This window comes from Mchenga conophoros, linkage group LG15 (assembly GCF_057382185.1).
Source record: "Mchenga conophoros isolate Kocher_MC1m ecotype Shallow Benthic linkage group LG15, M_conophoros_male_GT1.1, whole genome shotgun sequence".
NCBI lineage: Eukaryota > Metazoa > Chordata > Actinopteri > Cichliformes > Cichlidae > Mchenga > Mchenga conophoros.
Window position 1 is genome coordinate 21,753,191 of NC_140540.1, and position 11,571 is coordinate 21,764,761.

Consider the following 11,571-nt stretch of genomic DNA (forward strand, 5'->3'; position numbering starts at 1 on the left):
CATGTATATTTGTATATGTATATACCAAGATACCAAGTTATATACCAAACATTTTTGCTACTCCAAACAAAGTACATTTGACCAAAAAGTCCTAATTAAATAGAAGTAATTAGAAACCTGAGATAAAGTTTAAAGTATAGATTTGACTTTAGGTCAGTATAAGTTTAAGTGGGGCGTGTAGGAGTGAAAGTTCTCCATGTACTGTATGTGTAAATCTATAAGGCCGATAGGTGATGTAACAGCCCAGCTAGCATTTCTCCAGCAGCTACACTCATCCACTTACCCGCTCATTTCACACAGCAGCGTCCTCCCCCTCCTCACCCTTCCCTCGGTCACCACGCCTGTGTTTTCTGGCTGGCCAATGCACTGACCTACTTTTGCTGTTGTCGTTTCACATACGCACGGTCACATATACGCTCTTCTTGCTGCCACATACCTTGCTGTTTCTCGTCCGTTAGAAATGAAATCACTGGAACTCAAGAATAAATTTAAACACCAGGCTGCGCAAAAGGTTAAAAGAGAAGAATCTTAATTTATTTATTTTCTTTTGATTTTTGTCCAATTTCAATATTATAGAAAAATGCCACAGGTGGATAAAAAGCCAATGCAGGAAAAAAGAGGATCATGAATTTACTTTCACAGTTTAATCTATAACCATTTACTTAAATTTAACTGGCTGTTGTTTTGTTTTTTTTGTTTTGTTTTTAAAAAAAAACAATCTTTTTTTTTTATAAATAAGCAGTGTTAAAAAGTATAAATAAATCAATTTGATTGCAAAAAAGCAACACCATGGTAAAATGCATTACAAATATATTAACACTGAAACCAAAGGTCAGAGCTGAAAGCATGATTCAGATTCGATTTAAGCTAATTTTATTTTAATCTGCATTAATTGAAAATTACAAAAATGTCAAATGTCGTATTTACTTTTTTTTTTTTTATATTCTTTATTTCTACAATATTACCTCACAAAGATGATTACAGGCATTAATTAACACAGTTTACAAGAGAAAAACGAAACAAAACGAGAAGGAAGAAAGACAGTGAGAAAGAAAGAGAAAAAAAAAAGGAAAAAAATTATATATACGGTATATAAAATAAAAGGAGAAAGCTCTGTCGGGAGTAAGCAAATTAACTAAATTGGTGGTTTCAAGCTTTAAAGAGAAAATTCGGTTTATAGGTATTAACGTATTGGACCCACTTATCCCAACACAGATGGAACCAGGCCATCCTGTCATTAACATGAGCTGTTACTTCCTCCATCCTATATATCTCTAACGTAATTTCCCACCATAATGACAAAGTCGGTATGTCTTGCGAGGACCATTTCTTTGTTATACATTTCTTACTTGCAACCAATAAAGCTCTTAACAGACATATGTCATTTTTGGACCAGTTCTGCGGTATACAGCCAAAAAAAATTGTCTTCATATCCTGAGGGAATGTACAGTTAAAAATGCCTTGTAATATACCATGAATGTCTTTCCAGTAAGTCCGTAGCACAGGACAGTCCCACATAATATGGGTGTGATGGGCTCCTTGGTATCCACAGTTTCTCCAGCACACGGGAGGATTCCCATCATAGTGAGCCTTTTGACATGGAGTGATAAAGAACCTTATCAGAGTTTTCCATCCGAACTCCCTCCAGCTTTTGGAGGAAGTACTCCTCCATTGCCATTCCCACATCTGAGTCCATTCTTCCCTAGAAATACACATCCCTCCCTCCTTTTCCCATAACATCTTCACATAACTGTCATCGAAGACCCCTCCACAAATGTCGTATTTACAAGGGCTTAAATAGCAACAGCATTTTTTTTAACTGAGGGAGGAAAAACATTAAAAATATAATAATCACAAGGTCTAAAATCACCTTAAAAGTTGTAAATGCCAGCATTGAATGTAGATGTATGTATTGATGTATGTTTCTTTGGCATCAACAGCAATAAAGCAGAGGTACGAGATGCTTTACAAAACGTACAAAATAGTTTAAATAGCAACATTCAAATAACTTGTTTAACACTTTCTATCCTAACTCTTTCATACAACTTTATCACAAATAAAAAATAAACAAAACTTAGTCTACTTTATTTATTCAATAATGCTGCTATCAATAAAATGTGATTTGTGCTTTAAATATATCACCAGCCTTCCAACAGTCTAATTTGTGCTCCGTTAAAGATCATGTGTTTCTCCTTCATTGCAATCTACGTTACTCTGCTGGATCTCCTGTGTAATGTGTCTGAGCACATTGTGTTGGGTCCAACCAGCTTTCTGTTTGTTTCTTTGTCTCTATTGCTGTCAGTCACAACCAACGGTTCGAGTCACTCATTATTGTGTAATAACTGCATATTTAGCCTACAGGGACAATTATAGTTTTCTCTTCTGCTTCTGGAGGGGTGCTGATAATTGCTTGTACATCATGGGTGATTTTGTTTAAAGAATGTCTGTGTTCTAGGTGTGAGAGATACACATATTGACGGGGCCGGGTTATGTTAAAAAGTATAAATTGTTATACTTTGTTCATTGGTTCAAAGGTACCCCACACTTCTTTTTTGTTTGCTTGTTTGTTCTGGTGTATTTTTCATTTGAACTGTTATTCTGCCAGAGTACTCATATTTACAAGATGGCATTGAACGCCCCATTGGTGTGTCAGGAAAACTCTTTTGTACGTATGTTCCCTGAAGGGGATTGGAGTCGTTCTTTTTCCACCGCAGCAAAGGGCTAGGAGTTGGAGAGGAGCTGCTGTATGTTTTTGTTATGATCTGATTGTGAAATAAAGCATATGCAGTGAGAAAGCAACTCCAGGAGTCATCCCTGCCTTAAAGCTGCAACATAGGGCTGCCACAAACGATTATTTTGATAGTCGACTAGTCACCGATTATTTTTGCGATTAGTCGACTAATCAAATCCATTGGACATAAAAGTACAGCTTATTGCACCAGCAGCATCTGCTCTTATATAACTATCATTAGCTTACAGCTTTAAGTGTTTAAGGTGCTAACTAAAAAGACAAGATGACAGTTTATTAAATTTTAATGAAATCTGCAGATTGTTTCGGTGAAGTTTAATAAACTCCTTGCCATCTAAAATATAACAGGACACCGGAGTAAATTCTCGAGCATCTCACACTTCTGATAATCAGCTGTCTGCTTGACGTTTATTCAGCTGTGTAAAAACTATAACTTTAATCTCAGCCAAACCGATTTACTCAGGAACAAATAAAATACTAAAAAAAAAGCCAAACAATAACATTTTTCAGTTATCTAAGTGACTCATATATCATGTTTAACCTGAGTAGCGAAAGACGGCAGTGGGTTTGTAAACGATTTGCCGGGAGTCCGCTGTTCTCACGGCTCTAGTGACCTTGCCCCCGGCTAGCTATCGAGCTAGTGGGTAACAGATGTCTCCGAAAACGTTGGCGCGCTTTTGAAAATATGTGGTGTCTTGATAAACTGAGCACATATTTGAGGCTTACACAGCTACATTCTCGCCTGAAAATATGTTAAACATTTATTTTGTGACCCAGAAAGAATAATAAGAGTAATATTAAAACTAACTAGCTGCCGCCATTGTTGGAAACTGAGCAGGGCTGCGCTATGAATTCTGGGACACAGCTTCTTCTTCTTCGGGGTTTAAGGGCAGCTGGCATCCTTGTACATGCAGTGCTGCCATCTTCTGTTTCAGTCCGTTATTACACTCTTAAATCCTACTACTCATTCCTGCGTCTTTTGGGATCTTACAAAGCTTCAAACGACGGGTCGACTATTAAATTAGTCGTCGACGATTTTAATAGTCGACGTAATCGTGACTAGTCGACTAATCGTGGCAGCCCTAGTGTGTTCTCATATGTATCTGTCCGTGGTTAACTTTATTTATTAACAAGACATTATTCAGGTGAAATAATGACACTCAGACAAGTTCTGTTAAAATAGCAACGTGCACGGGTGAGCGGCTCTCAGGAGACACTCACACCGAGTGCAGGCGATAGCTCTTTATTTATAAGACACATCGCGTATGCAAATACCTTCATATTCCTTTAATACATGTTCTTGCGAATAACTTCCTGTGACTGAGTGTGTGCACGTGTGTGTGTGGGGTCATATGAGTGTAGTCTAATTTCGGGAACTGCTGTTAGAGATTTAATCTCTTGTGGTTAGGTCGCTGTCTCTGGCCTTCATCAACATACAGAGTTAAAATGTCAGTGTGCACAAAAGTGAAAAAGCACAGCATATTTGTGAAATATATGAACACATCAATATGAGCTTATAGTAAACAGTAGTAAATAAACTTATATATGTTAAAAATCTCATGACAGTATCCATTAATCCATCAGTAATTGATTTTTTTTCTTCTCTTGTCATAATCTTTAAAAAAAAAATGCCAATACTTTTTGCTGCCATGTACACATTTAAAAAAAGTCTGCATTTTAAAAAGAGATGATAATGATAATAATAATAATAATAATAATAATAATAATAACAACAACAATAATAATCACATCTTCTTAAAGTTTTTTAAAGCTCTTCATGACATCTTTAAACTTTTATATTCACAACGAGGTAAATGTTGACCACTGACATCAACAGAAAGTTAGGCTAGTAATACTATGGCTGACACAAAGTTCATCCTTATTGATTACATTACTAAACATGGTGATATAGTAATGCCTTATTACTAAAGTGTTCTAAAGTTTTCCTTATATACTTGGCCATATTGATTAGTTTAGGACAATGTACTTCAAGTACAGTGTAATTTAAATGTAACTTTTGCCAAGCAGAAACAGTGAATTGATTAATTTTTAACATGTCAGGTTGTCAATGGAAAATTGTATTTAGTAGTCAGTATAATCTTTTAGTGATATAAGTTTGCATATGGTAGAATACTGCATGTAGTTATTTGTATTAGGAAATATTCAACCATGTATACTTAGAGGCATATAATCAATTGTGTGTGATCTCTAGCAGGCTGCAGGCTTGGCGTGCACCCCAGGAATGCACCCCCACATCCTGGGAGCATGGGAGAGGTCGTACCTTGTTTTATTGTTTTATGGCAGGATTAACGTAGCTATGTCTGTTTTAGTTTAAGTGCTTCTTTACATATAGATGAACTGCTGGACTTCCTCACCATGTTATTTAGGGTGAGGGGGAGACTACCCTTTCCTGACCAAGGATGTACCTTTTGTGCTTTTATGACCCTTTGATCAGCAGGACACACGCACGCACGCACGCACACACACACACACACACACACACTGAAGTATAAATAAAGACCGGGGCAGTTTCTTAGTGCGAGTCTCTCAGTAGGGAGCTGCCCTTGCTAGCAAGAACTCTGTGTGTTTCTCTTCTCTGAGTCTTTACTGAAGAAGTGTTTTAGAACATTTTCCCTAACACAGGTTTTGCTGCTTTTCTTTCTCACTTTAAAGTAAATGTCACGGCTTTCATGGTTAAAAATGTCAAAATCAAAACAAATATAGTTTCATTAGTGCTAGAGAATCAGTTTTCTGATGTTTTTAAAATCAGATAAGTACTGAAAAATCACCCAGAAAAGTAGTACTGATTTAAAAACAGCTGTTTTAATGTGAACTTCGCTTTGAGTCTTTGTCGGGTCTGTTTCTGCAGTGCGGAGAAGCGGAGACGGGAGCTGGAGTGCTGCTACATCGAGGAGCTGGCGGAGCTGTTGTCATCCAACATGGGCGACATTGCCAGTCTCAGCGTTAAGCCCGAAAAGTGCCACATCCTCAAGAGCACTGTGGACCAAATCCAGCAGATCAAACGGCGTGAGCAGGGTGAGGAAACACGTTTTCTGTACGGTGTCTCCACAATTTCTGTCAAATATTATGCTCTTTAATTTTCTTTATAATTTTCTGCGTAACTATAATGTAAACCAAAAAAATCATAAAACATTTTATGTAAATGTTTAAACAAGGTTTGCAGGAGTAAACCAGGGTATGCAAAAAATAAACCTCCACATCTGTAAGATTTGTCACCTCAAGTTTTCAGTTAAAGCATACATTCTTATCCTATCTCGACAGATGTGGGGAGGAAAGCCTTGGCTGTCTTTGTGAGGCCACTCATTGACATCGGTGCATTCCTAACGGTGTGTTCACACCGAACGCGATGGACGCGAATAGAGCGTCAGGTTTACATGTAAAGTCAATGGAAAGGCGCGATGACGCGCGATTGCGGGTCCCGCGAAAATTCGGAAGCAGATTTGCGTCGCGAAAACGCGAAAACGCGTGAAACGCGCGTCAGTGTAGCGCGTCTGGCACGTTTGACTCGCGAATAAAACCACGCGCGTGAGTTTTTGTGTTGCATTTTGTGCATACGCGCGTTTCGCGTCTACCGCTCGAGTTGGAAAAATCTGAACTCCAGCGTCAAATCGCGCCGCGACAACCAATCAGGAGCCTGGTGACGTGGCTGTTACCTAGGTCAAAGGGGCAGATCCAGCCAAAGCCTTTCATACTTCAATGGAGGGGAAGGCTAATCAATGCGGTAGCAAACAACTCGGAGCTGTACAACACCAGCTGCTTTCAGTACCGAGACAGGAATAAAAAGGACCGAGCTTGGAGGAAGATATGTGAAGAGATCGGGCAACCTGGTAAGTTCATTCATTTCTCTTTTGAAAGTTTTCACTGACCCGGGGAAGCCGCACAAAAGCTAGCAAGCCACCGCTATTTTCCCACTGACGTACAAATACCGTTCTGCTTTTATGCATGTTGTCATTTAGGAATATATTTTATTGTTTATTAATAAACAGCACACAGTGGTCCCGCTGTTCATCCATCACTGCTTTGCTTTTTCACTGATTTTTTATTGCAGAGTACAGCATTGCATTCTGCAGCCTGATTGACAAATCTCCTGCGCTTGCCAAATTTATCACGTTTGGTTTTGATAACCATCGCGTCCAATAGAAAAAACAGCACAAAAACACCCATAACTATGAGCCTCATTCGGAAATAGACACCTGCACCGTGAGGGAAAAAGGCGCACGAAAGTGGCGGGCAGATGAAGACAAACCGCGGCATAATAATACTTTTACGTTTTGCAATCTACAAAGGTTTGCACTTTGAGAATCAATTGTGAGAACTGTGACCAGGGGCTAGTTATTCTGAGAACCCCTGCAATAAATGAGGGACCACTGTCTACTCTACGATTATTATATCCAACCTGTTAACATTTAATACTGTATTGATAGAACCAACTGATTCTGCAGCAGAGCATCCCCAGTCCCTGAGCTCCTGCTGCTGCACCCACAGATATGTACAGCAAGCACTGATACCTTTTTAGTTGGTGGGATTCCCTTTTACTAAATATCTACAACCAATCTGATTATATCCTGTTATTGTTTTTTTTTTTTTTCAATGTTGAAATTAAAATCTAGTAGCAGCCTTCTCATTTCTTTGTGTTTTGTGCTGTTTTACAGGCCCACAGAGGAGGACGGCTCCGAGGCAGATGAGGGACGGGTCCCAGGACGGGTCCCAGGACGGTCCATCGGCGGTGGAGCTGGCCATCCTGGAGTCCCTGAAGAGGCCACACCAGTCTCCAATGGAGTATTTCCTCCTCAGCCTTGTTCCTGCTCTGGAGAGCAGCTGGTCCTTTTTATTCCTGTCTCTCTGTAAATTCTTATATTTTATATATTTATGTTTAATGTTTTTCTGTTTGAGACTTTTAATATTATTTCAAATAAATGTTTATAATGACTAATGTCTCAGTTCTACTACACAGCAAATGTTGGCACACAACTTGACACATGTAGAATTTATTTCATATTATACTAATGACAAAATATACTGATACAGTGGGATGCAGAAGTTTGGGCAACCTTGTTAATAGACATTATTTTCCTGTATAAATCGTTGGTTGTTACAATAAAAAATGTCAGTTAAATATCATACAGGAGACACACACAGTGATATTTGAGAAGTGAAAAGAAGTTTACTGGATTTACAGAAAGTGTGCAATAATTGTTTAAACAAAATCAAGCAGGTGCATCAATTTGGGCACCACAAAAAAGAAATGAAATGAATATTTAGTGTATATCAATGTGTGTGTCTCCTATATGATATATGGGGCGCCTTTGTCTGGATGTGCTTCCCATCCAGAGCTGCACAGCACAGAGGAAAGTTCCAGCGCTCCTGGAATCCCTCTGTGATGGACCGCCAGTCTCCAGGTGAAGGCACAGCCATGAAGTCGTCCACTAGACAGTCCCAGATGGACGTCGCTGCCTGGGGGGTGATCTGGCTCACCGTGGACACACCGACTCTGAAACTGAACGCGATGGTCCTGAAGGAGTCCCCGGTGACAAGGAACCTGGACAAAATTGTTCAAAATCAGTATTATGTGTACTGCAGTTACAAAATACATTATTCAAATTCCAAAATACTTTTGTGATGTCAGATATAAATCACAAAACTTAAATCTTACATAAAACATTTTGTAATTATAAGGATAATTACAAAATGTATATTAGATAATATCTAAAACAGTTGTGTTTTGTTTTAACTTTAACATATCATAATTTGATTGGTAGCAACTTTCACAACTACAGTGAGCCAATCACTCACAATTCCTAAACATGTCAATCAGGTAGGAATGAAGTAAGACATTAATAGAAATAAAGAGTTGTGTGTTGACATGTAGCCCTTTCCTTGCTTAAATCATTAATATTTTTGAAAAATTAATCTGTGATAAGACAGCTTATCAAGATAGAACCATGTAACTAGAGATGAACCAAACTGTTCACAGTTTTATCTAACTCTGTTTTAATAAAGGCTGGTGACCCCTGCTATAGAGTCTGACAGCTGCAGGGATTATATACAAACATTCAACTATCCCAGAATTAAACCAGGTCTAAATAAAAAGGAGTGAGTATCACTACAAAGGTTAACTCAGTGGTCCTAATGCTACAGTTTGATATCAGCAAACACCAAGCGCATACATTGATGTGACACCACAGCCATGCTATCATTCAAACACTGATAACAGCATAAATCGAATTAAATCGGGACTTGATGAGACCTTCTGAGTATCACTAGAAATATTATAAAGAGTCGTCTCTGTACCACAGTTTGCTTTCAGTAAACACCGACAGCATTCACTGTTAGCATAGCACATCCATGTTAGCAGTGTATAACTGGATGGATTAGCATATTAGCACAGATATCAATAAAGGACTACCGTATTAAATAGTTTTACTAACCTCAGGCAGACGGACAGGCGCTCTGCAGGTGGGATTGAGCGTCTGTAGTTGGTGTCTAGGCGGGCGATGCTGGGACCGACGAGGGAAAGCAGGTCCTCAAACTGGCCGACGGTGATAGCGCTGGAATCGGCCGTCATCCAGGCGCAGCTCCTGGAGCAAGTGGTGAAACTCACCAAACTGCTCATGCCTCTGGAGGACCTGATGGACCCAGGTACGGCGAGGACGTCTTTTACGCTGCTGCTCTGCTCTCCACAGTACATAGAGAAGGGAGACTCTCTCTTCAAGCGCTAGCTCGATAGCTGCCATCTTGCAAAGATACCGGTCTGGCACAACTCCCTCCCACATTCCTCCCACATTTCCGGTTCACTGGATTTTTCTTGGACACGCGTTGAGACGCGAATGTACACGCGTCAAATTAGGGGCGTTTGGGGCGTTTTATTCGCGTCCATCGCGTTCGGTGTGAACACACCGTAAGACTTAAGTTTAACCATCACAAAATATCTGATAAACTTTCACCTTCTCCCTGACCTGAACCGGTTTTGTAACCTTAACTGTAAAACCAAGCTTTTACCCTCAAACAGGGATTTGAAAGCTTGTCAAAGGAGTTTAGAAAATGTAACCACTCTGGTGGTCTAAAGCTGAACTTTTTTTTTTTTTTTAACGTTTCCCTTTGTTTACAGAGCAGTGCAAAGGCCGAAACTCAAGATTTAGTATGGTATCCACTAGGGGTGGGGGAAAAAATCGATACTGTGTAGTATCGTGATATTTTGTTTGCTAATAATGTATCGATACAGGGACAGCAGAAATCGATATTTTGTTACAAAAAAAGTTTTGTGGACTGGAACTCTGACTTCAGAGCATGTTGATCCTTTTTCTGAGCAAGAATCCTGACACTGTCCAAATGTGTTTAACTTGTTTTTTGGCAGCAATAAACATGACAGTTTACTTATTTTAATTTAAGACATGTTTTATTTTAATTAAGTTTAAAACTTTTTTATTTAATGTAAAATTATATTTTGTTTTAATTTACTTTCAAATTCTTCAGTTGCTGAAGGGGCTGCATAGTTTTCATATTGCATAGTTCAGAATAGCTATAATTGTACCAGATGGTTGCATTCAGTTAAGTTGGACTAGACTGTAATACAAACCGTTCAGTATGTCAACAATAAAACTGAAATGAGAGAAAGACTGAGTGTGAGACTTTGATATTAGATAAAATGAATATTGATAACGTTTACCTTCATGTACAGAATCTGAATATCGCAAAATATTTTTAAATTTTGCAATAATATCGTATCGTGCGTTAAGTATCGTGATAATATCGTATCGTGGGATATATGGTGATTCCCACCTCTAGTATCCACCCAATGCTTGGCCTGAAGGACTGAACCCATAGTGTGGGCCACAGCAGCTCGTTGAGCAGCCGGATGAGATTGTGTCTTGAAATCAACTGACATGTTCAAGCGCTACTCTAAATAGAATTACAAAAAAAAAAAATGATAACAATAATGAAACTTTAGTGCAGGAACCAGATGCTCATCATCTGTTCCACATCCACCTTTTCCTTTTTTTTTCTGCCTGTCCCATTTGGTTCTTTAGCCATCAGAATTGTTGTCTGAAGACCAACAAGGATACCCAATGGATTTACTTTGCCAAATGGATCATCGTGGCATTGCCGTATTGGTCCATTTGGTCGATCTTTGTTTTTATTATTTATTATATTTTATTTTCAGATGTTACAGACGGGACAGACATGAGTGAGGGATAGGAAAGGGAGAAAGAAAGAGGAAGGAAAGGAAAAACAGAAGGGGAGAGGGACAGTGAGAAAGGGGGGGAGAAAAAAAATAAAAATCTCCTGGATCACCTGTTGAGAGAAGAACACGAGGTTGTTTTTGTCTTTATCAAGATTCCCGCTTTTTCCATGTCTGCTATTACTGGACGGATTCCAGCTTTTGCTTCAGCAGACAGTGGGTATTGAGGTTTCATTGGCCTGTGGTTTGAGATGGTTTTAACTTTAATTGCATCAGCATTTTTTATTAGGCCCACGTCGGTCGGGCCTGTTGACCACAAAGTTTTTGGTAGGCTGGATATGTCTGGTCAGGACGTATTTACCATATTTTGTCAGTAACTATCTTCTGTGAGACAGTAGTGTGCTGTAGGCATGTCTAAATGTGTGCTTGGGGTCGTGATGAGGGTCCACCCGAGTGTGTACCTCATACACCCTGTTCTACAGCTTTGGAGCCAACCTTCATGGGTATCTTCAGTTTTCTCTTAATGGTCATTTTGTACCCTGCTGAGAATCGTGCCTAAATCCTTCCACTCGGCGGAAAGGTTTTTTTCTATGAGGGGGAACAGGCCATAAGGGCCAGGTGG

The 11,571-nt window shown here is 39.2% G+C and overlaps 1 protein-coding gene across 1 annotated transcript; it reads right to left on the bottom strand.

Moving 5' to 3' along the window:
* Positions 1-7,491: 7,491 nt before the first annotated feature.
* Positions 7,492-9,559, bottom strand: LOC146558286 (uncharacterized). Its single transcript, XM_085247680.1, has 2 exons — positions 9,199-9,559; positions 7,492-8,309 (listed from the first exon to the last, which is right to left on the bottom strand). The coding sequence occupies exons 1-2, from the start codon at positions 9,456-9,458 to the stop codon at positions 8,039-8,041; spliced, it is 531 nt and encodes a 176-aa protein (XP_085103806.1). The 5' UTR covers positions 9,459-9,559; the 3' UTR covers positions 7,492-8,038.
* Between the last annotated feature and the right edge of the window lie 2,012 nt (positions 9,560-11,571).

Excerpts from the sequence above, each read along its gene's own strand:
- LOC146558286 (XM_085247680.1), bottom strand. The coding sequence starts at position 9,458 with ATGTACTGTGGAGAGCAGAGCAGCAGCGTAAAAGACGTCCTCGCCGTA. Across the intron at positions 8,310-9,198 it reads CGCCTGTCCGTCTGCCTGAG|GTTCCTTGTCACCGGGGACT; the intron begins GTTAGTAAAACT and ends AATTTTGTCCAG.